This window comes from Osmerus mordax, chromosome 12, assembly GCF_038355195.1.
Source record: "Osmerus mordax isolate fOsmMor3 chromosome 12, fOsmMor3.pri, whole genome shotgun sequence".
In the NCBI taxonomy this organism is placed as follows: domain Eukaryota; kingdom Metazoa; phylum Chordata; class Actinopteri; order Osmeriformes; family Osmeridae; genus Osmerus; species Osmerus mordax.
In genome coordinates this window covers 12660109-12687658 of record NC_090061.1, presented here as the reverse complement: position 1 = coordinate 12687658, position 27550 = coordinate 12660109, and the positions used below count along the sequence as shown (strand labels likewise).

The window sequence follows — 27550 nt, the reverse complement described above, 5'->3', positions numbered from 1 at the left end:
GCAAACAACCGCCACGTTTTGTAATTCATATGAGATGTTGGAAGAAATACAATTTCCAAGTCAATCACATTAAAACAACAGGCTCAGCGGCATTGCGAGGTGTTGATACATGAAATCTATCTCCCATTACAGGTGGACTCTCTCTTCATTTCCCACAGCAGATCCAGAGTGATCTTCTTGTATGGATCCACCACAAGCAGCCGATCCCGTGACCTCGCAGAGCCATTATTTACTGTCCTCGTTAGCCTGCCACAAAGACACCGTAACATCTGTCACCATGGCAAACCACCCCTGCCGCACAACCTGAGTACCGTCTAATACTCCCATCTATCAGATAAATATCCTTACGCTTATAAATATACACAAGGACCCGTGCAAAGGAATTATAAAAATGTCACCGCTAAGCCGCGAGTGCGACCCATGTTGATGATATCAAGCTTTTGAGTCGTGAGAAAAATATGATGGTTAATTTAAAAGTCATTAAAGATGTATGAAGGTGTATTGCCTGCGCTTGAAGTAGGGATCTGTATCTGATTAGTGAGAGGGGAGGAGGAAAGTTACAAGCTGCCACACAAAGTGGTCCATAAACTCTCTGATTGATTATTATGTTTGTCCCTAAACACACACGAGGAAGGAAGGATCAATGTTAAGATCCAAGAGTATGTGTGTCTGCCTGTGTGAGTGTGTGTGTGTGTGTGTGTGCACATGCACTCCATGCATGTGTGTGTATGCATAGTACACGTGCGCGCGTGTGCATGTGCACGTTCGCCTCATTTGAAGCAGAGACATGCTCTACATTCCACAGGGGAACACAGTCATTACAAAGACAGTATCTGCAGCCCAGAGGCCAGCTCGGGCCTCGGTTTCAACGCAAAATAGATGTTGTTTCACAGCAAGACGTGCTGAATAACACACTCTCCATCATTACTGGTACCTGCACTTCATACACCTTGTTTAACTTTGCTGGGAAATGAGAAAAGTTAACCAAACAAGACTGTTGGTGTTGTTATCTGGTTTTTGCTGCAGCAGAGCATGCTTAATCAGTCAGCATTTGTGATTTGTGAGCCCTGCAATGTGATGAGTGAAAGACAGAAAAAAGGGTATTTTGGGGTATTTTTAGGGAGATTCCTGAATTAGAATCCCGTGTATTTATCTAATTATTGTGATGAACCACAAAGGCTCCAGAGAGCTTCCTACTGTTGTGGGAGAGTGCAGCTGGCTGTGACCAGAAGCACTCTGCTGCCCTCTGTTGACAGAGAGGGGAAAACCTCCAGCCACCAACAGACACTTGAGGATCTGTCAGCTGTCACTCAAACCTATGACCAAGAACCCCCCCCCCCCCCCCCCCCTTGCCGGCCCCCCTCCTCTCTCTTTCTCTGTGTTTCTTCTATTCCATTGTCGCTCTATTCGGCACACAAACCAAAAAAGACCATAATGAGATCAAAATAACATAGACGTATAGCCTCTTTCCACTGGCGTTGCACAACTCTACTGGTGTTGGGCATTCACTGACACAGTCCAGGATCATCGTATGGAGGCAAGAAGGGGTGGGTACCGGGTGTTCCCTATTCCATTCTCCTTCTCTCTCTCCCTCTTTCCTTTCTTTTCTTCCCCCAATCTTTCTCCCGTGTGCTGGCGTTTCAGCGGGTGCATGTAGCAGCTGGAGAGTGATGAGTGTCAGTCCCATTCTCAGTCCCTGGCAGAGAGCTTAAGTAAGACTTCCTGCTCCATGTCACATTTCAGTCACTTGTGAATGTGTGTGTGTGCGCACGCGTGTGTGTGCGCACGCGTGTGTGTAACAGGGTGTGTGTGCGTGTATGAGTCTGAGAGTGTTGTAATGCATAGAAGAGTATGCAGTTTTGCATTTACGTATATTTCTCATTCGTTAGCTCTTTTTTCCCCCTCTCTCCTCCTTAGACACTAAATTAAGCATGACATATCTGGGTTGCTATCAACCTTCCAACACAATAGTTAGTGCCAGTGCTTAAAGCTGAACTTCTTTTATCATCACACACATGCACACACACTCACACTCACACACAGAAGGAGAAATGGATATACATACAGCATTGCAGTTCTTTATGGATTTGACTCTTTTTAATCAGTTCTTCTGCTCCTCAGCCCAGTCATCTGCCATCACCCCTCTGTCCCTCTCTTCCTGGTACTTTACTTCCCCAATTGTTACTCATCCACTTTCGTCCCCTCATCCAACACTCCTTCATCCATCAGTCAGGTAGAAGTGATTGACCGGAAGACAAACGAGATATGCAAACTTTGTTTCCTGCCCATCCGACATATCACAATTCCTTAAGAGACCTTTGAGTGATCCGCCTTTGACCTGCATGCAGGTGGGTGTCGCTGTAGGAGATAGACTTCATCCTGCACACACACTCAGATACACAGAACACCCATACACTCACACAAAGATATGGTTTCTCCCCTGCACGTCAGAGGGAGAATTTAGATTTAGACATACAGACCGTTGGGCCGACGCACTTGGGCCGATATGATATGATATTTAACATATATAAATCTTTATATATATATTTTTTATAAACGTACAATTGGCCAACGACCATCCCATGAAGCAGGGACAGCGGCCCATTGGTTCATTTTCCATACTGATACTGGGCTGTCCCAATCATATCTCTTAACAGGCTCCGGTGGTGTCTGACCGATTGTGGTGTGCCGGTCTGAGGCGAAAAATGCTATTTTTTTGTCCCAGTCCAGCCCTGCTTGGAACTATGGTAGCCTACTGTATGGTACAGTATTGAAGCCTACCATATGGTACAGTATGCTGATCTATCGTATGGTAAGAGTATTAGTAGCCTACTGTAGGGTACAGGACAGTAGCCTAATATGCACTTCTCCATTTGTTGAGTTTGACTGACACTAAGAGTGATGTGAGGGCAATATGAATATTTACAGTAATAACATTAGTCATGGTGCAATTCCACTCACGTCACACACACACACACTTAAATCACCCTTGATCTATAAACAGAATTGGAATGAGGGCTCCTGATTGGCTGTGAGAATGATTGACAGCTGCACGAGAGGAACCTTTGAATGTGAAACACAAAGGAAGGACGTGCTTATGTCCCAAGGGACTGGGTTCCACACACACACACACACACACACATACGGTGAAAGATGTTGCTCTACTTTGGGCTGCGCTCCACATGAAAGATTTGATGCTTCCTGCTGTTTGAGAAGAGCTGTGTATGTGTGCAGCCGCGCAGAGGAATGTGTAGACGGACAAGCTTGTGTAGAGACCAGAGCAGGAAAGACCTCTCTGTCTCTCTTTCTGTCTGTCTCGGTTTCTCTCTCTGTCTGATTTCTCTCTGATTCTTTTTTCCCTCTTGCACTCTTGCCTTTTCTCTCTCCAGCTCTGTCTTTTCCTCGCTCTCTCCATCTCTATCTTTGTCTGTCTCTCTCTCTCTCTCTTCCAACATCGTCTCTCTTTCTGTCTGAAAGTACAGTTACATTCTGGTCCCAACACGACAATGTTTCAGACTGCTATCAGTATTCTCCTCTTCAGGCGTCCTCCACCTAGGCTACAATAGAAATGGAGGCGATTATAAAGTTACTTGAATTACTCTCTGCAGAGACCGTGAAAGCACTGTGCCCTTGACAATCCCCTGCACTGGAAGTCTTAGCCAATTAACAATGGTCTACTCCTGGGGCTGAGCTACACACACATGCACACACACACACAAGCATGCACACACACACACAGATCTCAGCTCTTGGGGCTAAACCTCATTAACTGCTCCGAGACACACACTCTCTCTTTAATCAATTATTTTCGAAGACTGCAGGAACAGGGAGGAATAGTGACAATACAATATGAGCAAAAACACACAGACACACATACACACACAGCCATGCATACGCACACTGGTCTCCCAAAGAGAAAAACATGGTCATTTTACAGGGTGATTCAACTCCAAAACAGCTCTAATTACATCGACAAAGCCACTTTGTTTTGGTATTGGGTAAAATGTGAATGATTTAGCATATTATTATTACGCCTCTGAAATATTAACCAACCCCGAGGGACAGTATCTGCTCTTTTAAATATATGCAAATTATTTTATTTTGGTTTGGTTTGTTTCCAGTGACTTTTGTGAATTGTGTTTGGATAATTAAATGAGTGCATACATGTTACTGCCAAATCATTTGAACACCATTATGCGATGCTAACTGATCCTATCAAAGCATGCTTAATTGTTCTTTATCGCCCACCAGGCCCGCTAGCCGACTTTGTGGAGGAGCTGGACATGCTCCTCAGCGTCCTCCCGGATGATGGAACCCCCCTGATAGTCCTTGGGGACTTCAACATCCACCTCCAAGGAACTCAGGCCGTCGACTTCTTGTCTCTCCTGACCTCCTTCGACCTGACGCTGCTGAGCACACCGGCGACCCACAAGGCAGGCAAACAGCTAGACCTCATCCTGACACGTAACTGTATCACTGACTTAACCTCTGTAACCCCACTGCATATTTCTGATCACTACTTTATCCAATTCTCTATCTCTCTCCCTCCAACTCCTTCTACCTCCCCTCCCCTTGTAACTTTCCGGCGCAACCTCCGCTCCCTATCCCCCTCCCATTTCTCCTCTATTGTAACATCCTCCCTCCCCCCCATTGACGAGTTCTCGTCCCACCCCACTAACACTGCCACCGACACCTTGTTAACCACTTTAACTGCATCACTTGACTCTCTCTGTCCCCTGTCAACCAGGCCTGCACGATCTTCTCCCTCCTGCCCGTGGCTTACGGATGTTATTCGTGAAGAACGGTCCACCCTTCGGGCGGCCGAGAGGAGATGGCGCAAGTCCAAAGGCGGTCTGGACCTTGATAAGTATCACTCCCTCCTCAAATCCTTCTCTTCTCACATAACTGGTGCTAAAACCCTCTACTTTCTGAACAAAATTAACTCTGCTTCAAACCCCCACAAACTTTTCTCTACCTTCTCCACCCTTCTTAACCCACCTCCCCCACCCCCTCCCTCCACCCTGACAGCAGACGACTTCTCCTCCTTCTTTGAGAAAAAAGTCGCCGACATTAGCAGTCGGTTCCCTAAACCCACCTTTCCTACCCTCTCACCCTCCATGACTGACCCAACTAAATGTCTAAACTCTTTTTCTCCCCTGTCTGAGGCAGAGATCTCTGACCTCATTCTCTCTCATCGCCCCACCTCCTGTCCCCTTGATCCTATACCCTCCCCTCTCTTTCAAACCATCTCCCCCTCCATCATAACTTTTCTTCTCCATGTCCTAAACTCCTCTCTCACCTCTGGCACCTTCCCCTCTGCCTTCAAACAGGCTAGAGTTACCCCTCTACTCAAAAAACCCTCCCTTAACCCTGCCGTTCTCCAGAACTACAGACCGGTATCACTGTTACCCTTCCTTTCAAAAACAATTGAACGTGCTGTATCTAACCAACTGTCTAACTTTCTCTCTCAGAACAACCTGCTTGACCCCAACCAATCGGGCTTCAAGACTGGCCACTCCACAGAGACTGCCCTCCTTTCAGTCACCACTGCCCTCCAGTCTGCCAGAGCGGCTTCCAGGTCATCCGTTATCATTCTGCTGGACCTTTCTGCAGCGTTTGATACGGTTAACCACCAGATCCTGCTCGCCAGACTTTCTGAGATGGGCATCACTGGCACTGCACTCCAGTGGATCTCATCATACCTGTCGGGAAGATCCTACCAGGTTTCCTGGGGAGGCAAACTGTCGGGCCCTCGCCAGCTCTCCACTGGTGTCCCACAGGGCTCCGTCCTTGGACCCCTCCTCTTCTCTCTGTACACCACCTCACTTGGACCAATCATCACCTCCCATGGCTTCTCCTACCACTGCTACGCTGACGACACGCAGCTGTACCTGTCGTTCCCCCCGACCGATCCGGGGATCTCAGCTAGGATTGAGGCCTGCCTCACAGACATCTCCGCCTGGATGACCGAGCACCACCTCCAGCTGAACCTCGCCAAAACAGAACTTCTCATCATCCCGGCTAAACCCTCCATCTCCCACGATCTCTCAATCACCCTGGGATCTGCGACGGTGACCCCTTCATCCTCTGCCAGGAACCTTGGGGTTACCATGGACGACGAGCTCTCCCTCACGGCCCACATTGCTGCGGTCTCCCGGTCGTGTAGATTCACCCTCTACAACATCCGGAAGATCAGGAGATACCTGTCTGAGCACTCCACCCAGCTGCTAGTCCAAGCACTCGTCCTCTCCAAGTTGGACTATTGCAACTCTCTGCTCGCTGGTCTCCCAGCATGTGCAACCCGCCCTCTTCAGAGGATTCAGAACGCGGCGGCCCGCCTGGTCTACAATCTACCCAGACGCTCCCATGTTACCCCGCTCCTCATCTCTCTCCACTGGCTACCTATCATGGCCCGTATCAGATTCAAGACCCTGGTATTGACCTTCCGAGCAGTGAACGGGACTGCACCCGTCTACATCAAGTCTCTCCTGCAGCCTTACACCCCCACCCGCCACCTACGGTCTTCTTCAGACAACCGCCTGGTGGTCCCACCGCTCAAGACCGCCCGGTCCCAACACAAGCTCTTCTCCTGTCTGGCCCCCCAGTGGTGGAATCAACTCCCCACCTCCATCAGAGACACTGACTGTCTCTCCACCTTCAAGAAAAGGCTCAAGACGCACTTGTTCCGGGAGTACAACGGTACTTAGGAACGGTTCGCTTGACCCGATGTTAGTTTCCTCAAGGATCACAATGACTCTTGCTTAGAGACTTGTTGCTCTTGTGGTTAGTGGTAACTGATTTAAATTTTTGGTTCTCGCTGTGATATATTGTTTTATTACTGTTGCTTGCTTTTTCCCACAGGTACATTTGCACTTATAGCTGTTCATGTTGTTTGGTTGTGACTTGTTTAACTACATGCTCTTATGGTTCTTCCCTTTGGCACTTACTTTGGTTGTTCACAATGTGTGCTTCATGTTTTGGCTACTCGCGATGTTTTTTGGCTATCTTGTTGTTATGATCAGTGACCTATGCACTTTGTAAAGCTCTCTCTTGGAAGTCGCTTTGGATAAAAGCGTCTGCTAAATGAATAAATGTAAATGTAAATGTAAATGCAGATGTAGAATGGAACGCGGGCTGTGATGAAGATGAGGTAGATTAGCATACAAATTAGGAACGTGTCTCGGCCCGGACTGCTAATCCACTTTTGTTTTCTCCTCAACCTTGACCTATTTGAAATATTCTCCCTGACTTTGGCCTTGGTGTGGGTTTGTGTAAACATCACTTTGGCAGTTAATTGATAAGACTCATTCGATGACGTCCTTCATTTCCAAATTGGACTCACTTTTTTTCAGGAGTTAGTTTAGGCTCTCTGAGCTTCTTACTCTTCTTGTTACCTCTTCATTTGTGCTGCTAGTCTGTCTGTAACCTTGCCGGAGTGATGACGATGATGATAGCCTCTTTCATGATGCTGGAACCCAGTCCAGGGTTGTAAGTAGTGCACATGGCATGGCAACACAAAGTCCCATAGGAATACTGTTTGTATGCTTTTGCAACCTCTGTGCAACCTTTGGAAAACAATAAACAAACATGTTTATGTATGACATAAACATAAACACACACATGCACACATGCAATACTACCAGATGTTCTATGGAATACAAATGTTAGATGGAGTTTTCCAGATCCAGCTCTCTCTGATCCAAGATATAAAGATACTCAGGGTGGGGGGTAGAACGAGGAGGGAGAGAGAGAGAGAGAGGGATAGAGAGAGAGAGAGAGAGAGAGAGAGAGAGAGAGAGAGAGAGAGAGAGAGAGAGAGAGAGAGAGAGAGAGAGAGAGAATTAAACAAAAAGAGAGAGAGGGAAGGATAGAAATTGTTTTAGATGAGGTAATCCTGAAGTTTGAAAGCCTGATGCCCAATGCCAACATTGCATCTGTCTGTCTCTCTCTCTCTCTCTCTCTCTCTCTCTCTCTCTCTCTCTCTCTCTCTCTCTCTCTCTCTCTCTCTACGATTGCCTCATGCCTCCCTGTGATGGGCTCTGCTTCATACATAATCATTTCCCCAACGATGGATAATTAGCCTATATTACTACATAACAGCAGCACAAACAAATTGCCTGACTCATTTATAGTGCCAATAATAACGAAACCAGATGTGTAAATGTTAATTGAGCTTTCCAACCTCTCATTTATTTATGTGTGGATCAGAACCAAATGGACATGATGGTAAAAATGCATTTATGAATACAAACCTCACGTAGACAATGTTTATTTTCCATGTCCGAGCCCTCGTAATTATGATTTGGCGCTCATAAATCCCTACTTGTAGTCCCATCTGATTCATTAATATCTAAGAGGCTGTAGGCATTTTGTTAACAGCCTCTCTCTCTCTTTCTCTCTATCTCTCTTTATGTCTCTCTCTGTCACAGACCCCCCCCCCACTCACACGCACACACACACACACAAAGTACCTCTTGACCCTATTGTCTCACTTTCTGCCGTCTTGTCCCCTATCCTCCTATCTCTTTCCCCCTCTCCTGATCGGTCCCTCTATCTCTCTCCCTCCTCTCTCCCCCTCCTCCAGCCCTGTGCTGTCTCCCCCTCTTCCTCTGGCCTGTTCCAACTTCCGACACCTCTAGAACGTCATCAGGACCAATCAGAAAAAATGCCCTTGAAAATCTCCGCTTGGCTCCTTTTCAGATTCCCTCCATCTCAGATTTATATCATGCAATGCTTACCACTCCAGATGTTCTCCCTGCATTTTACTCACTGTAATTGCTAATTCAATCTGGTTGTAAAGTAGCAGATGCTCCCAGTGCCGGAACAGGGTTTCCTTAGAGTGTGTGTGTGTGCGTGTGTGCGTGTGTACGTGACTGTGTGTTTGTTCATGTGCGTGAGTGTGTCTCTGTGTGTGTGTGTGTGTGTTTGAGCTCCTGAAGCCCGGTGACATCACCTACTTAAATACGTTGAATAACTGTCAGCCCTTAATCATGGGAGCTGAGCGTTCTTAGCATGGTGCCGATGACAAGGAGTTTGGAACACGGGGTACAGGGGTGGGGGGTTGGCTTCTATTAAATACCTCTTTCCCTCTCTCTGTCACACTCTCTCTCCCCCCCCTCAACCCCCACATATCCCTCCTTCTCCCTCTTCTGTCTGTCCTGCTTCTCTTTCCTTTTCTCACCAGGGAAAGTGGCAGTCGTGTCCAGCACGCAGAGGAAAACAAACAGGCTGGTTATCCGCAGGAATGCGAGGGCTACTTGGGTCTTATCAGGAACATCTGTGTGTGTGGATGATCACAGCAGGGGGTGGGGTGACACTGAGGGCCTGTGTGCGACTCTGAACATGTAACAAGCGGTCTCATTGTTCTAGCAATGTCAATATCAAAGATTATCTCACTGGTCAAGTGGCACCAGAAACATACTCTAGGTGATTAGAGGACATACACACTGAGAATGTCTACGAGGACTACAAAATGGGAAACGCTAAATCCATACATGACATGCTAGCGTGAGTGGTTCATAAGTGTACAACATGAGATTTAAGAAACTAGAACTGAATGGGCTATGGTCAAACAGACAAGAGTTTTTACTATGCAGTTAAAAGCACACATACACACACACACACATTCACACACACAGAGGATCTGTCATGTGTCAAGCAGACAGGGGTCAGATACTATGTGATGTGTTGGAGGTTATATCGCTTGGGAAAAGGACAAAGGGCCTTACTGTGGGCTGAAACAAGGGCCAACAATAACAGCTTGAAATATGCCAGCAGTGATATAACAGCATAGAGAGAGACACACATAGACATACAAACACTCACACATATAAACACACACACGCACACACACACACACACACATACGTACACACACAGCAGTCACAAACAGACTGGCAGGAAGAGAGGCCACACTGTGATTGACAGCGAGCACAGCTCAGCAGCTCGTCTTAGGGTTAGGAGGAAGGCGGCACCAAAAGCTCACTGCAGCTAATAGTCCAAACAAAGAACATTGTTTTCTAATGACACGGTTAAAGGGCAGAAGAAGAAAAAGAAAAAAGGAGAAGAAAAAAAAACCAAGCAGTGTTTCCGCTTATTGAAAGCACATGTCTACAGACAAGGAATAATAGCATAATTGGATCGCGATACTGTCTTTCTGTCTTTCGTTGTATTCAGAACTCTGGGACCCCTTCCCAAACACAGACGATGACTGACCACATTTGTCATGGGAACTTCAGTCACATAAACAACCCCCCACCCTTCTCCTCCGCCTCCTCCTCAACTGACTGACTGACAAACACACACATACACACACATACTGGTGCATCCCCTCGCCACAAACATTGGGGCAGAGTCACACTGCCTCCTGGTGTCAGGCTGAACACCTCATTCAGCCTCCGACAAAAAGACACTATCTTTTGCTACTGCTTTTGTTCTTCTCCTTTCTTTCCAGTCCTGTCTTCACTGTTGCACCCCCATTCAGTCTTCAACTCGTCTCTGCATTCGAACACAAAAGCAGTCACATGAAAGCTATTGCCATTTAAATTGTGATCCCCATTCATTCCCCAAGTGCATTCATTTTATCACTGACTGGATGAACAGGTATGGATTTGGGGAAAATACAAGGAGAGAGACTGTCAGGTTCCCTCTTAGGATAATTGCTGGTCGCCCTCAGGTCATGAAAGAGGAGATGGATGGTCAGCTTCCATTCTTATACCCTGAGTCTGGATCTCTGCTTAAATCCTAACCTGTGGTGGTGCCCTGTGAATCTCCTCCAACTATTGGATCAGCGTCTTAGAAGGTTCATGAACCTTCCAACAGATTTACGGGGTTTGGTGAACACAATCTCAACAGTGGCAAAGACATTCATGAAAATCCATTTTTAAATTAGACTGAAGTAGTCTATTAGTCTCTCTGTGGTGTTGACGCTCTCACACTTGCATCTCAGCCAAGCAGGAATGGTAACTGAAAATCATTCCTTTTTAATACTTTATTTTGTTTGATTTCAGATCATCCAGGTCACCTTTCTGTAAGTTACAGACAATTCTACAGTTCAGTCCTGTTGGATTACCAGCTAAGTGTGCTCTCTCATCTCCCCTTGTTGCCTGTCTGGAAGCCTGATGGATCCTTTCAGCTCAAGAAGGAAGTTCCAAGAAAGATACAGTACTGAAGAGCTGAGCTTTGTTTAGAATGGATCAAAGTGTGCATCCTCTCTTTCTCCCTCTCTCTCTATCTCTTTCACACACAACTCAGAAATGTACAGAGGCAGCACATTTTGTAATGGGGGAATGTCAAGAGAATGTTACAATTTGTGTCTATTACTCGCCAATATACATATTAACATGGGACATGGTGATGCTTTTTCATCAATGCATTCAATGTTGTTTTAACATTTTAATACTAACCTCTATCATGGTATGGAATTTTGCATTTGCGAATGCTCAATTCAATCTAAATGTTGAGTGTGCCCTGTGATGGATAAAAGTGCAAATATATAACATTTTCAGAGGAACACAGAGAAGCTTTAAACAATAACCCCTTCATCTACTTTTCTCCTGTCTCCTTCACTGTTTTTCACTCATTCAACACATACACACACTGTTGACTGAAAGTGTCTTAAGCAACATCCTTTCCCACTTAGGCCCCTCCCCGAGGACTGGGCCCTTCCTGATGCTTGGCAGATCGGACGATGGCTCTGGTTTCTGAGAGGAGTGCATGTCAATCAACCGTTTACGTCAACGTCAGTGAGGCAAAGTGTTTCTGAAAGATCTTTTTACTGAGTGCCTTTCCCCTCCATTCCCTTCTCTTTCTAAACAAACTCTAACGCACATACCCACACGCACACACACACAAACCCATCTCCTGCAATCACTTCTCCCAGAGTCCTCTTCTTTGGACGTGCAGTGGTAATTGAGGTGGCTCCCTTGGGTGCAGTGCATTCTGGGTCCATAAGTGCGGTTTCTTGTTTTCTCTCAAATGGATTGTCTTTTGCCCATTGTGTTGTTTCTAATTCTAACCCAACAAAGGTCCAGGCTCCAGCTGCATTCTTCATACACAAGCATCTTCATGAAGGAAACCATCAGTTTTATTTCCCCATATAGCAATAGCAAACAACAGCAAGAAGAAGTGTTCTAGACATACCTTGAAGATACTTCTGAAGTATTGGCGGCCAATACTATAGAACAGATCCTAATAAAATGGAGATTGGAGGGGAAAAAAGTGGATTGAACACTTTGACTCGACCTGTCTGTTTTGCTGATGTGTCCCTGTTTGTCCAGAAGAGGGAGTGATTGATCTGGGTTGACACATAAAGTAGCCTGCCGTGCCTGTCACACAATATCACACACAGGTCCATAACATGGAAAGGTTTATAAAGAGAGATTGAGGACACCAAAGGGAAGTTGTTTCGAATGTTATTGTTTGATGCAGAATGCTGAATTGTAGGTCGAGTCAGTTCTCAAAGGGATAAATGGACCAGGCTATTTGTTTCTGATTGATACTATAATCACGATTTTTTGGGGGCTCATTGGATGTATTTAAGTGACATCTATTTAACATTTTCTGGGACACATCTTTGAAACAATCACAAATACTTGTTTTATTTTGTAATCACTGGCTGCTGACATCATCAGATTTTTTTGGAAGGGTGTTTAATTTGCCATTAATAAAGACACATTAATAGAGGAATTACAAATACAGCCAACTTCTGATTTACAATTACCTAAAGTGTATCAATCATGTTATCCCATGTGACAAATAGCATGCTACATAGTGAACTACAACTCCCTATTTTACTTTACGCATTTCTTCCTCGGTGGTGTTGCAATGCCTTGTCCGTAGTAACCTGTCCTGCCCAGTGCGAGCACTCCTCCTGCCTTGAGAGAGGTTAAGAGTTTACTTCTCAGAGTTCAAGGTTTGGTTTCGGTGATTGTCTTCAGGACTGGAATAAGGGTTACAGAGGCGGAAAGCTCCTATCCAGAGAGCCAAGATGCTGAATATGTGGAAAGTTCGAGAATTGGTTGACAAAGCGTAAGTCTATCCTTGACTAATTCGCCGTTTTGAAGACTTCTGTTTACCTGTTTGATATATAGAGAGACACGTATCCAAAACTTTGACGTCACGTCGCATTAGCAAGCTAGCTAGCTAAGTCGTTAGCAAGTTGTCGCAACTAAAAGAAGAGAGGATAAAATTGAATTTCTTGATACACGTTCGTTTTTCTGAATTTCTTAGGAAGACTGTTAACTTCCTTTCAGGAGAAAATGATATACAATTTTGAAGAGAGGGCAGTTTTGCTGTCTTCCCTCGATAGTCCAACAAGCTAGCTAATTAGCGAGCTAACTAAGCTAGTTTGACAGCTCTTCACGCAGGCTCCGACTATTCCCTGGAATGAAGCGATTTGGCTGTAGCTAGCTCTACGTTCTTACTTTTTCTAACTAGCAAGCAACGAAATAACGTATCATTTATCCAACATAACTCTGTGTGCTAACATCTGGATAAGCGTTCTTCAACATGATAGCTAGCTTGAGTGTCCCCATCAGAGTACTCCACACATTGTGTAGCTAACGTTAGCTTGACATGTAGGATAATGAGTTATTTCGTCAATAAATAATTGTTAAGTCTGTCAACCACAGCTAGGTTTGTTCCAGTTCCTTGTGTTTTTTATTGTTAGGTATGAGATTAGTCACTTTCCCTCCACAGCGTATCAATTAATGATTGATCAGGGTTTTAGAGTGTAGTTTGTTTGTCCTTATCTTAGAAAATAAGGTGGAACTAAACTGACTAGAAACTAGACAAATTACTTACAATGAAGTGTAGTTTAAGACGATTGCTTAATATGGCAACTTCCGGGTGTTACATCTTGAATCGTCACTCCTCTGTAAACAAACTTTAGTTAACAGCTACCTAGTCATAAATATCACGGAAGCCGTACCATAAAAAAGTAATACACGTCCCAGTTTAAATTATTTTGTGTTGTTTATGGAAACAAACGTCCCACTTAGGCTAGCCCAGACAGTGACTGATAACTCAGTATAAAATAAAGTAATGAGTAACGTGGATGCAAACATTGCAATTATAACATTATCTCCCACGCTTTTGACCTGTTGAATCCTTGAACTACCTGCCGGGATCTTACAGTCGGCAAAATAGTGAGATAAGTTATCGTGTAATGCAGATCTTTGGGTGTTTGGCGTTGGATAACTAAATAACTAGGCCAACGTAGTATAATGGCTCCGGCGGTAATAGCCACTCCTTTCACATTGTGTACCTATCTATTGTCCTGTGAGGGCTCCTACTGACTGCCATCGTCAGTGGTGAGTAACGGCATGGCGAACAGTTAGTCCTGTTGCACAACCCTTCACTTGAAAGGGTTAATGACTGGCTGGGCGAGCTGGCAACAGCAGGATCCCTCCATCTCCCTCCTTGAGTGCATTCCTCTTAAAAGTCAAACCCCTTCCACTGGTTCCCCCCCTGTAGTGTGTTCTCTACCACATGAGATGGGGAGAGGGCAAGCGAGGGAGAGGCGAGCGGGAGACACGTTGTCTTTAAACGTGGGATTGGAGCCGAGGTCTGGTTTTCTCCTGGTTGTATTGGGTGTGTAGTGCTGTGTACTGTGTGGTACTCTTGTGGTATACTGAGGGCCGCCGTGTCCTGGAGAGCAGGGGATGTGTGGAGGAATGAGAGGACATGGAGCCTTGAGCAGGACTCTGACTGTGTGTTCCACAAAAGCAACTTTGAATCTCGAAGAATTGAATTTGTATATTGGTGTGATTCAGGCTAACAAAACACATCAATTGCCTCTCTAAATCAGCCAGGAAATGAAATCGCTGTGTTGTAAATTTTGCACTGAAACGGAAATGTGCACACAAACACACACACACATCAAGATTATATCAACCCAGCCCCTACTTCTACTTGATCAGAGAAGAGATGTGGATTGCATCACTCATCTCAGTAGAGTCATAATCCTTTGTCCTCTGCTCAGAGCAAAAATACATCTGAGGACACACAGCCTTTTGAACTATATGCAAATTATATTTAACATACTATTCTAATAGGCTGTTTCAAATACTAAACCCAGGCATTGGCCTATCGTTTTCATGATGTGTTTTTGACAAAGTCATTACAGGAAATGTGGATTAGGTCAACTGTCTAAAGTCCTTGATAAGTGAGAATGGTTGGCCTAGCAGCCCCAGTCCCTGGACTCCAGTGCTGTGAGTCCTGGCTGTGTAACCACAGAGCGGGTGTGTCCCCTGTCTGTCCCCAGCCTTCCTGTCTGGTCTACCCATCAATGCTGCTGTCAGGCCAGGGCAGGCCAGGCCAAGGCAAGGCCAGGCCAGGCCAGGCCAGGCCAGGGCTGGGCTCTGTTGGGGCTCTCCTGCTGATGTGGCAGAGCAGAGGCCGGCCTCTTATGGAACAACCCGGCCTCTTACTCATTACAAACCTGCTCAAGTAACCGGGAAGTGGCGAGAAGAGAGACCGGCGGGGGAAAAAGAAAGCAAGATTCTAAAACATTCAATACAAATGACAAAGAATTCAACATATGGACATATAAACAATTTAAATAACGACATCATAAACAACAACAATATTAAACACATAGGCCTAAACAATCAAAACAAAAGAGCAACCAATGTAAATGAGATTGTATATTTGACTGGATCTCATCCAGCATGTGATCTCGGGTGCTGTTGTACCAGCCTGATGGCTGTCAGGCCAAATGAGCAAGGATGGGGGGGAGGTGGGGGTCCACGCTCCAGTTGTAGACCAATCGCAGAGCCGGCCTTTCTCTGTAGCCTGTTTTTTTATCATACGTCATGTCATATCATATGTTTGATGTACTTCCTCGAGTGCTTGACGGCCCCCATTCAGCTGTTGGATGTCACCCACACGCTGCTCGCCGTGCAGGGGAAGGGACGTGGGGCTGCAACGGGCTGGGTTGGTTTGTTGTGTCATCATCAGGCAACCGGCTTGGGAATTTCAGCTCGACAAACTTGCCAACCCTGTTGAGTCTCTGGTGCAATATCTGGAGCACATATTTCTGAGCAGATGCTGTGATTTAGCCTGGCGTGATGGTTCCCCTTTCTTCTTTTTTTGCTTTTCGTTTTAAGAGCATATATGCAAAGTCAACGTCGCCATCTCACTGAATCATCCAATGTCCTGCCTTCAGGCCTCTCTTTCCCCCCCCCCCCCCCCCCCCCCCCCACACTCCTCTTATTGAAGGTGACATCTTGCTCAACCTGTTCTCCGGTGAGGGCTTAGACGATCCCGGTTCAAAGCAGCGTCTAACCAACTAGTCTGCGCGTTGACATGAATATGAATCCTATCAGGGTGACGCGCCCTCCATTCACCAGGCTGTACAGCCTCTACCACGCCCTCACCGGGGGCTGTACAGCCTCTACCACGCCCTCACCGGGCTGCACAGCCTCTACCACGCCCTCACCGGGGGCTGCACAGCCTCTACCACGCCCGTATTCACTGTCCCTGTTGAGCAGAATGCTTTGTGTGGGTGTGTGTGTGGGTGTGTTTGTCTCTAATCCCGCCTGACGCCCCCTTGTGTAGAACCAACGTGGTGATGAACTACTCGGAGACAGAGTCCAAGGTGAGGGAGGCCACCAACGACGACCCCTGGGGGCCCTCAGGACAGCTGATGGGGGAGATCTCCAGGTGAGGACGCCAGTCGTCACGGTCACACGCCCCCCCTCCCCCCCACACACACACACACACATCCCCCGACATGGTCACACACACAACAGCATTTGAAAATGACCCGTGTAGCATCCATAGAGGTTCTGTTGGATGTGCATGCGTGTCCAGAAGCCGGGACAGACACTGCCGTTAGGATGGAATCTGAAGCATGCACCACATAGCTGTGTGTGAGACCTAACGAGCTAGTCTGTGCGTGTGTGACAAATAGTCCTGATCTTCACCATCCACTAACGGGCCTCTCCTCCCTGTTTCTGTCCCTGTACCCTCTCTCCCCCCTTCCCTCCAACCCTCTCGTCACCCTCCCTCCCCCCTTCCCTCCAACCCTCTCTCTTGTCACCCTCCCTCCCCCCTTCCCTCCAACCCTCTCTCTTGTCACCCTCCCTCCCCCCTTCCCTCCAACCCTCTCTCTCTTCGCCCCCCTCTTTTCAGATGCACCTTCATGTACGAGCAGTTCCCGGAGGTGATGAACATGCTGTGGCAGCGGATGCTGAGGGACAACAAGAAGAACTGGAGGAGAGTCTACAAGGTCAGTCAGAGAGCAGTCCGCCGGCCTGTCACCCCGCGGTAGGGCGCGTCACGGAGGAAAGGGGGGGGGTGGGGTATTCCGAGAGTTTATTCCGGAGGGTGACGACCCTTGTAACTAGCAGGGTGACTCTCACATAGCGTTGCATCGTCCTGTCAACACCTGCAGGTCCAAATGCGTCGTGTCTGTCTCCCTGCCGCTGTTGTTATTGCCGTCGTTATTTTTAAACCACATACCTGATGGACCTCAGAATAGGATGGACAAATTCACCTTTCAGTTTTGCCCAGTTTTTCTTGTGTCGAGTTCTGTAACCTAACGCTTTCGTTTCAAATCCAAAAGTGGATTCTAGTTGCCTCTGATAGTTTTCGAACAAAACCTATTTGTGCATGTTTTTAGGGTACTTTTTGCCACGCTCCACCTCGTTAAGGTAATGAGATCTTACCGGTAGTTTTGATAACAACGTTAGCTAACTAGTTATCGTGTCACAACTAGTGTAGCTATCCAGCTACAGTTGTTTAGGTCTTAAACCACCGCCCTACTGGGAGACACAGTCTTTTGACCAGCTGTTGTATTGACCCTAGTTAAATCTGTCTACTTACAAAGTACAGCATTATAGTTGTATTGACGTTACAAAAGTCCTTGTCGTGTTTTTACATATGGGTGAAGTTATCTACGGCTTTGAAGAGACGAGCAGTGTTCTAAATAAGCAACAAGCTGCGTTAAATAATAACCAATAATATTCCTTAATTTGACAGGTCAATTATATTTTAATATTTATCCATTATTAAAGTCGGTCTATAATATTGTGAAAAGCCATCACAGCTGGGATTGATGTGTGTTTTGGAGAGAACCTTGGCTCGCCAATGTTAAAGTATGAGCTGTCTGAGGAGATACACGTCATATACACAGTCATATGCTTTATGGGTAATCACTGTTAAATAACTCTTACATGACAACAGGAATGCAGCACTTTACTCACACTAAAGTAAATCATTCTCCTCAGGAAGTAGATTTAGTGTACCGTTACCGCTGAGAGCTGGCAGTGACATTCAGGTCACTCATTCACCTATAAGGTGCTGTGTTGCGCCACTTATTCCTACGGGGTCATCTCTTCCACTTGATTTTTCAAAAAATACATTCTACATTTCTAAAACACATTTTCATTGGGACTCAAGATACCGGCGTATTTTGAAGAAAACAACATATTTATTTGTTTAAGATATGTCTCTGGATGGTGCTTATATTCTATCTAAGGTAGCAAAAGCAGAAGCAAAGATTTTAATCAACTTCCTCAATGTATATTGTAACCCACATTTGATAGTTCTGTATTTCTGACATCTTTATTAGATCTCTCACTAGTAAGAGCTTGTAGTAAGCAAAGGAAAATGAGGTGAACACCAGGATTCTTGTGCCTTGGAGTTTTTGGGCTGTTGGTCAAGGCCTTGACCCAAATTTTGCATTCTATTGTCCACCCAAATAAGATAAATACAGTGACTCTACCACAGCGGTTTTCTTGACTGACAGGTTATTCTTGCTGGTTATAAAACTGATGAAAGCCTGAGGCTTTAAGTAAATGTTTATGACAGAGACTACAACAGTAGCATTTGCATTGCAACACCACGCTGCATGTGGGTGCCATCTAACAGGAGGGTGTTCTCCCCCCCCCAGTCTCTGCTGCTGCTGGCCCACCTGATCAGGAACGGCTCCGAGAGAGTGGTCACCAGCACCAGGGAACACATCTTCGACCTCAGGTCTTTGGAGAGCTTCCACTTCGTAGGCAAGTACACTGTGCCTCTGTCTGGCTCTGGCTGGCTGGCTGGCCTTGACTGGCTGGCTGGCCTTGACTGGCTGGTCTTGACGCTGGCTGGCTGGCTCTGGCTGGCTGGCTGGCTCTGGCTGGCTGGCTGGCCTTGACTGGCTGGTCTTGACGCTGGCTGGCTGGCTGGCTCTGGCTGGCTGGCTGGCTCTGGCTGGCTGGCTGGCCTTGACTGGCTGGTCTTGACGCTGGCTGGCTCTGGCTGGCTGGCTGGCTGGCCTTGGCTGGCTGGCCTTGACTCTCTGGCTGGCTGGCTCTGGCTGGCTGGCTGGCTGGCCTTGGCTGGCTCGCCTTGACTCTCTGGCTGGCTGGCTCTGGCTGGCTGGCTGGCTGGCTGGCTGGCTGGCTCTGGCTGGCTGGCCTTGACTCTCTGGCTGGCTGGCTCTGGCTGCCTTGCTGGCCCTGACTGGCTGGCTGGCTTTGACTGGGTGGCCAGATGGTGTTCTGTCCATTTGTCTCTGGCTTTGTCTGTGTCTTCATTTTCCCTCCCACATCCCCCCCCCCCCCTCCCCAGGAAACATTCGCCACTTGTGTGTGTTTGTTTTTGTTTCTGATCAAAAGCTTGGTGTGCGGTCAGACAATGGCCTCAGTGTTAGCTGTGCTGAATAGATGCAGGCCCTAACTAAGCAGTGCTTAAAGCCTGCACCACACTGCCCTGCTCCAAGCTGCTTTCACACCAGCCCAGCACATGTGGCTGAGGCCTGTTAGTCCCAAACAAGAAGGCGTCGCGCTCCCTGTGGCTGCCAGCAAACGGTCACAACAGCACTGATCAACAGGCAAAAGAGGGTTTCTCCTTCCCGCGTGTGAGAACGAGTTCATTTTGACAGGCACCCAGAGGAACTCATTCGAGGTGTCGTTTCTGGAGTCGTTAGCGTTTTTTTATCGCGGTGTTGCTCTGCCAAAAACAAACCGGTATTCATTAACTGTCATTCTTTTAAATGTATCCCGTCTGTCCCCTCCTCCCATCCTCCCAGATGAGAATGGGAAGGACCAGGGGGTGAACGTGCGTCAGAAGGTGAAGGAGATGGTGGACCTGGTCCAGGACGACGACCGCCTGAGGGAGGAGAGGAAGAAGGCCAAGAAGAACAAGGACAAGTTCATCGGCGTGTCGTCCGACAGCATGGGAGGCTACCGAAGCTACAGTATGTCCTCGTCTGCCCGCGTCTGTCTGCAATCTGCCTGTCTGTCTGCAATCTGCCTGTCTGTCTGCAATCTGCCTGTCTGTCTGCAATCTGCCTGTCTGTCTGCAATCTGCCTGTCTGTCTGCAATCTGCCTGTCTGTCTGCAATCTGCCTGTCTGTCTCGGTGTATGCCCGTTTGTCTGCCTATCCGCATGTCTCTTCACTTTGTGTGGGCCTGTCGGTGCTCTCTCTCTCTGCGTTCCTGTCTGTCTCTCTGTCTCCGGTGCATGTCTGTCATTCGGACTCTATATATTTCCATCACACTTAGACACTATGGGTCAACTCTAGCTATACTGTCTCCTTCACGCGCACATCGCATGGTGGAGCGTCAGTCCTGTAACCTCGTGGTGGTGTTGTGCCGCAGCGGGGGACAGGTACGACTCGTCGAGCGAGAGCCGGGGGAAGTGGGAGGAGGACTGGGACCGCAGCAAGGGGCCCTTCCCCTTCAGCGAGAAGCTGGGAGAGATCAGCGACAAGATCGGCAGCACCATCGACGACACCATCAACAAGTTCCGGAAGAAGGACCGAGACGACTCCCCGGACAGGCTCAGGTAGGGAGGACTCACCCAGGGAGGAGGGAGGGAAGGAGGGAGGGCTCACCCAGGGAGGAGGGAGGGAAGGAGGGAGGGCTCACCCAGGGAGGAGGGATGGAAGGAGGGAGGACTCACCCAGGGAGGAGGGAGGGAAGGAGGGAGGACTCGCCCAGGGAGGAGGGAGGGAAGGAGGGAGGACTCGCCCAGGGAGGAGGGAGGGAAGGAGGGAGGACTCGCCCAGGGAGGAGGGAGGGAAGGAGGGAGGACTCGCCCAGGGAGGAGGGAGGGAAGGAGGGAGGACTCGCCCAGGGAGGAGGGAGGGAAGGAGGGAGGACTCGCCCAGGGAGGAGGGAGGGAGGGAAGGAGGGAGGACTCACCCAGGGAGGAGGGAGGGAAGGAGGGAGGACTCACCCAGGGAGGAGGGAGGGAAGGAGGGAGGACTCACCCAGGGAGGAGGGAGGGAGGGAAGGAGGGAGGACTCACCCAGGGAGGAGGGAGGGAAGGAGGGAGGAAGAGAACACGGATGTGCTTCAGATCGAATCGTATCGTTTTTAAAGTTATCATGTGTCCACCACGTGCCTCACCTTCCCCCGTCTCCGCAGTGACACCGAGGAGGAGAGAGGTCGCCCGTCTCGCAACGGCCAGTCAGGGAGGTCGGAGTTCAAAGACGAGGAGGAAACGGTCACCACCAAGAGTGTCCACATCGTCCAGGCGACAGAAACCACGGCGACACGGAAGAGAGGGGGCGTGCCCTCCAAAACGGTAGATTTGGGAGCTGCGGCCCACTACACAGGAGACAAGAGTCCAGCGGGCAGCACCAAACAGGTGTGTGTGTGCGCACGTTTGTGTCTGTGTGTGTGTGTGTGTGTGCGCGCCAGCATCCTCATGTCTTGTCTCTGTGCTCCAGGTCCAGCCTGCAGCAGCTGCCTCAAGCGCCGGTCTAGACGACCTGCTGATGGTCGACACAGGACCCAGCCAGCCTGCAGCAGCCGCAGGTACACACACACACGCACACACTTAGAAGAAGAACATGTAACCTGAGGCAGGGACATAGAGCTCACATGGGGTGTGGGAAGGGGGGTGGTATATGGGCTAAGTGCAGCAGATGTTCCTACTGTGGTCCCTGGCGTTGTGGTGGGGGGGGGGGGGGTCTAAACAGATGTTTAGACTCCTAGCCCTGATGGCTCCTTTACCTTAACTCACTCCTAATGGGGCACTGGAGGAATGGTAACAGTATAGGCAGCGTTAATGTAGTTGTTAAAGGTGTGTGTGTCTGTGTCTATTCAGGCCTCATAGATGGATTTGCTGACTTCTCCTCTGTTCCTGTTTCCGCCAGCCTTGCCTCAGGATCTGGTGAGTGAGTGAGTGTGTGTGTGTGTGTGTGTGTGTGTGACAGGATATTTCAAGGGTGGAGGGGGGTCCTAGCCATATGGAGCCTGCTAGCTGATCTGCATAACCAGAACAGACACACATCAAGCCTTGTTACAGAGGACAAGGATGGGGGCGGGATACAGAGAGGGGGGAGCAATGGAAGAAAACCCTTTAGTCTTTGTATCAGTAGTCAGTGTAATGGGCTAAGGCAGCAGCCTTATAGTAGGCCCTCAGTTGGATGGTTTGTGATTTGGTTGAAATGAGACATAAAGAAAGTAAACAAAATGTTGCCTGATCCCTTCACGTCTCTCTCTCTCTCTGTGTATCTCTGTCTTTCTCTATCTCTGTCTCTCTCTATCTCTCTCTGTCTCTCTCTCTGTCTCTCTCTCTCTGTCTCTCTCTCTCTGTCTCTCTCTCTCTCTGTGTATCTCTGTCTCTCTCTATCTCTGTCTCTCTCTATCTCTGTCTCTCTCTATCTCTGTCTCTCTCTATCTCTGTCTCTGTCTCTCTCTCCCTGTCTCTCTCTCTCTGTCTCTCTCTCTCTGTCTCTCTCTCTCTGTCTCTCTCTGTCTCTCTCTGTCTCTGTCTCTCTCTCTGTCTCTCTCTGTCTCTCTCTCTCTGTCTCTCTCTCTCTCTGTGTATCTCTGTCTCTCTCTATCTCTGTCTCTCTCTCTGTCTCTCTCTGTCTCTCCCCAGCCCCGAGTGGGACCGGTGAATTTGGGGATTGGAACGCCTTCCCTGGAGGTCAGATGCCACCCCCCTCCGCCCAGCCTCTGGCCCCCAGCGGGGTGGACTTGTTTGGGGCCGTGACGGCCAGCCCGGCCCCCAGCCCGGCCCCTGTGGCCCCCTCGGCAGACCTGTTTGACCTGATGGGGCCGTCCCAGACCCAGACCCTGTCAGCCTCCCAGAGCCTCAACTTCAGCATGAGCAGCTCCCACAGCCTGAGCAGCACTGGGATGCCTCACTCTGTGTCACAGGTACACACTCACACACACGACACGACACGCAAACACTCTCACGCGTATACATATGCGGCATAAATGCACACACTCAATCTGATACAGAGAAAGTACACTCACACACACTCAATCTGAGAAACTCGCAATCTCTCGAACGAAACATACAGTTTCTCTCACAGGAAGATTTGTTCTTGGTATTTTGTGTATAGAGTATATAGAAGATAACTGCAGATTGGTTTGTATTTAGGTCTGGGGGGGGTGGGGGGTGAGAGTGTGGAAACATATTGACAGAGACGTGGTGAGCAGTGCTAACAGGATCCAGATGCTCCACCCTCTAGAGACCCCCTCCCCTGTCACCCAGACATACTGTACCACGAGGAGAAACCAGTTAGATACCACACATCATTAAACATCCCAACTGAAGCACTTCAACGTCACGTTTGCATGTGAAACGTTGACCTACTTAAAGACCAACTTGTTTTTTTCTTTCCTGTGGAGGACGCCAACAGATGGACTTCATCTGTCACACACCCTCGCTCACACACACACACACACAGAACTGTTAATATCTGAGACAAGGGGAGAGGGAGACTTGGTGTGCTGGTTAAGTGTGTTGATTCATGTATTGATGTGTGTGTGCGTGTGTTCTGGAGTCAGGTGGCTGAGCGGTGAGGGAATCGGGCTAGTAATCCGAAGGTTGCCAGTTCGATTCCCGGTCATGCCAACTGACGTTGTGTCCTTGGGCAAGGCACTTCACCCTACTTGCCTCGGGGGGAATGTCCCTGTACTTCCTGTAAGTCGCTCTGGATAAGAGCGTCTGCTAAATGACTAAATGTGCGTGTGTTCCAGCCTCTGCAGCCTCTGCAGCCTCTGCAGGGTGTGGGTTCTCAGGGCCCCGGGGCCAAGGCCATGCTCCCGTCCACCTGGTCCGACCACTCGGTCAACATCAGCCTGGACTTCCTGTCCCCGGGCATGCAGCCCCCCAAGCCCAGCCAGCCCACCCTCAACACACTCCAGCAGGGTGAGGCCCCAGCCACGCCCCCTGGGGGGGGCATTCCAACTCCACCCACTCGACACTTAAACCAGCCCCCACTTGGAATATCACGTTGCATAACTCTATAGGCTATTTAGGATTATGGCTTCCAACACAGTGGCAGATTGTAAATGTGTGGGGTATGTCATTTATGGACGCAGTTAGGGTTTGGTCGGCACTTGCGTTTAAAAAATTATCATAAACGCCAGTGTGTCCCAACCAGTCGCAAAGCACTTAGGCCTACGTATCTGTGAAGTAGTTACACCTCCACTCAGCTACAATGCTAACTACCAATCCATAAACATGGTTTAGTCAGGTACACAGCTGCTACACCTGTAACAGCGACGTGGGTCTGCTGTACCACAACATACAACAGAGTTAGGGTTGTGGTGGTCATTGGAGTTTGCTATCTTTTGGTTGTCACAACTTCGGGCTTACAGTCGGGTGGTCCAAGATTCTCGTGTCCCGGGTGGGATTTGAAGTGGTTGGTTTTGGTTTTCATGAGCGCTGTGTTGAATCTCTAACTGACCCCCCTCTGTCCTGGCTTGTAGGTGTCCAGCCGCCTGTCAACATGCTCTCCCACGGATTCGCCGGCATGAACTTAGGCTCCGCAGCCATCAGGCAGCCGACGCCTCCCATGATGCACCCTGGCATGGGGATGGGCATGGGCCTGGCCCCCAACCAGGGCATGATGGCCATGGGCATGAACATGGGAGTGCCCCAGGCCGGCATGGGCATGCCGGGGCCGATGGGCATGGGGATGCCAGCCATGGGGATGAACCCGGGCATGGGGATGCTGCCCAAGCAGGACGCCTTCGCAGATTTCGGCAACTTTGGGAAGTGAGGAGGGCGTCAGGAGCGAGGGGATCTGGAGGAGCGACGTTTCCTCTCTCTCTCCCATTCTCTCTCTCTCTTTCTCTGTCCGTCCGTCCGTGAAGGGCTGTTACGAGATGCAAACGAACTGGAATGATGTCTAACAACAACGATCACGCCATGGCCTCTCTCTCTTCTTCTCCTCTCTTCTCCTTCTTCTTCTTCTGAGGTGTAAAGATGCGTTTAAATACATGAATGTTTGACTCAGTCGGAAACCAATGATCTTTCTGGAGGGTGACCCCAGCTGGCAGTGCTTGTGTGTGTGTGTGTGTGTGTGTGTGTGTGTGTGTGTGTGTGTGTGTGTGTGTGTGTGTGTGTGTGTGTGTGTGTGTGTGTGTGCGCGCGTGCGTGTGTGACATAGCGAGAGAAAGCGAGGGATGTCTAAACCGTCAGAATGTTCGAGGGTCGTTGCTTTACAACCTCCAATCACAAGAATATGGCTGGTCAGCGAGAGAGGAGGAAAAACGATAATATGGATATACATTCAAACATTTCTGTGAGAAGAAAAAAAAAAATGCATTCAATACAATTGACTGAGGTTTGATTAACACGATGTTAACGTATTCGTTGTTGTGCAGCCATCTTAACTTAACTCGCCCGTAAAACCACAATAATGTCACCCTCCCGACTCCTCTCTCTTCCCTCTAACTGTAAATAGCCTGTTGGTGCCAGACGAATAAGTTATTGAGTACTTGACAATAGACAATGACGAGGCAGAGGGCCGTATAGATTGGACAGAATCCGATGTCAATCAAGACCATACAAGCAAACGGAGGTACATCGTCAGTGTCTTTTGATACTTTTTTTTTTTTTTTACTGTTTAACAAATGAAAGAACAATTGTGATTTGTGATGGGAGGGGGGGGGAATGTAGGAAGCGGTTCCATTTTCAGATAGCCTCTGTGGCCTTTATTATGGGTATATATATATATATATATATATATATATATATTTTTTTTTTGGAGGGGGGGGGAAGATATAGCTCAGAAGTATAATCAGTTCTGCCTCCAGATGAGATAATCAGTAGTGTAGGAGCCACTCGGCATGGCTGTGTGTGGTCTTTATAATACAGCAGCACGCCTGCAGTGCCTGGAAGTCACTTGCCTTCTTCTTTATTAGAAAAACTTCTCACCATACCGACCGTACAGCTCTGTAGCTTCCGTGATAGTTACTGTGGAGAATGTTACAGCACTGTGGGTGTGTGTGTGTGTGTCTGTGTGTGTCTGTCCGTCGCTCACCTGGGTTTGGAGTTGTCCAGAGATACCTCGTTCCTCCCTCTGACCCATCCAGCCATGTTCCCATGAGAGATTATCCCGAGGGAGGCAGCAAGGAAGGAACCATCTTAATAGTATTCAAACCCGGCCCCCCGTGTCTGACGTGGCTTCCATATTCTCATCAGAGAGGGAGGGTTTAGCGGCCTATTGGTTCATAAGTTCATCTCCTGTCATTTCCAGTGTACACTTGATTGAAGTGTGGACCACCCAACTCATGCCAGTGATGACTTAACATGGTGTTTGAAGACACCCCCACACACACACACACACACACACACACACTTACACATCTGATACACAGTAAGAAATGTTCACGGCCGTTCTCTCGACTGTCATAAAACACACAGTATATCAAAGGCTGTGCTTTGATGATCGTGAATGCAAGTCTGTCCTGTCTGCAACGACATGTCTATGGTTGCATCTCAATACTCTAAATGTGCTTCCTTTACATCTGCACTGACCTAAATGAAAAGCAAAACACAAATCTACATGGTTGACACTTGACCTATGATCTGTCTACAATCCGGTAGTTTCCCATCCTCCCAGGTAAAGAATCCGATTGGAGGAGAGCGAAGGAATCGGCGACCAATGAGATGTAGCGTGTGCGCAGGGCATGTATGTAGGCCTGTGTGGTAGCCAGACGTGACTGTTATGATGAGTGGGTGAGCTAGCCCAGCACATTCTGCACAAGCCCTGTCAGCTGTGAGCTGACTGGTCGGTCCGATTGTACACTTCCATCCATTTCTTATGTGAAGGAGCCGGAACAGGACAACAGTCCTCAAAAGAGCCATAGACCGTACAAGACTGGTTACCCTTTTAACCAGTCACCAGTTATAGGTGAAAAGAGAAGAGTACAAAAAAAAAAAGAGGATCTGGCTTGTCAAAACCTGTGACTCATCTGTTCTCTAGCATTGAGGTGAGCCAGCTGACTCTAGGACCATGGAGACTGATGCTGTGCTGTCCTATCTGGTTGTTCTGGGCCTTACTCCAATGTCACCAAACACACACACAGTACACAGCAGCCTTGAATGATCAGTTCTAGGGTGAGGCATTACCTGTTTCAATGACCAAAATCTATTTACTCTTGTTTGTTTTGTGTTTCTTTTTTTTCTAAATGATATTATCCTAAAGGGGGTTTTATGCTTTTAGTTTTGTTTTTGTTTTTCTACTTCAAATTGTTCATAGATAATCTGTGATACGAGATTGTAAAAACACTAGTTTATGCAAATGTTAAAACAAGCACCAACAAAAACGAAAACGCTTTGAAAATGACGTTTTTCC

General features: G+C 48.1%; 1 protein-coding gene across 1 annotated transcript; it reads left to right on the top strand.

The window, feature by feature from the left end:
* Positions 1 to 12807: 12807 nt before the first annotated feature.
* Positions 12808 to 25275, top strand: clint1a (clathrin interactor 1a). Its single transcript, XM_067247577.1, has 12 exons — positions 12808 to 13029; positions 16561 to 16665; positions 17137 to 17233; positions 18899 to 19007; positions 20021 to 20188; positions 20592 to 20778; positions 21363 to 21585; positions 21668 to 21755; positions 22048 to 22113; positions 22828 to 23108; positions 23940 to 24111; positions 24675 to 25275. The coding sequence occupies exons 1-12, from the start codon at positions 12989 to 12991 to the stop codon at positions 24965 to 24967; spliced, it is 1830 nt and encodes a 609-aa protein (XP_067103678.1). The 5' UTR covers positions 12808 to 12988; the 3' UTR covers positions 24968 to 25275.
* Positions 25276 to 27550: the final 2275 nt, after the last annotated feature.

What these genes read in the sequence shown, in the direction of transcription:
- clint1a (XM_067247577.1), top strand. Translation starts at nt 12,989, where the DNA reads ATGCTGAATATGTGGAAAGTTCGAGAATTGGTTGACAAAGC. An exon ending in GGGAGGCTACCGAAGCTACA is followed by an intron (nt 20,189 to 20,591) that starts GTATGTCCTCGT and finishes GTTGTGCCGCAG; the next exon opens with CGGGGGACAGGTACGACTCG. An exon ending in CCTCAACACACTCCAGCAGG is followed by an intron (nt 24,112 to 24,674) that starts GTGAGGCCCCAG and finishes CCTGGCTTGTAG; the next exon opens with GTGTCCAGCCGCCTGTCAAC.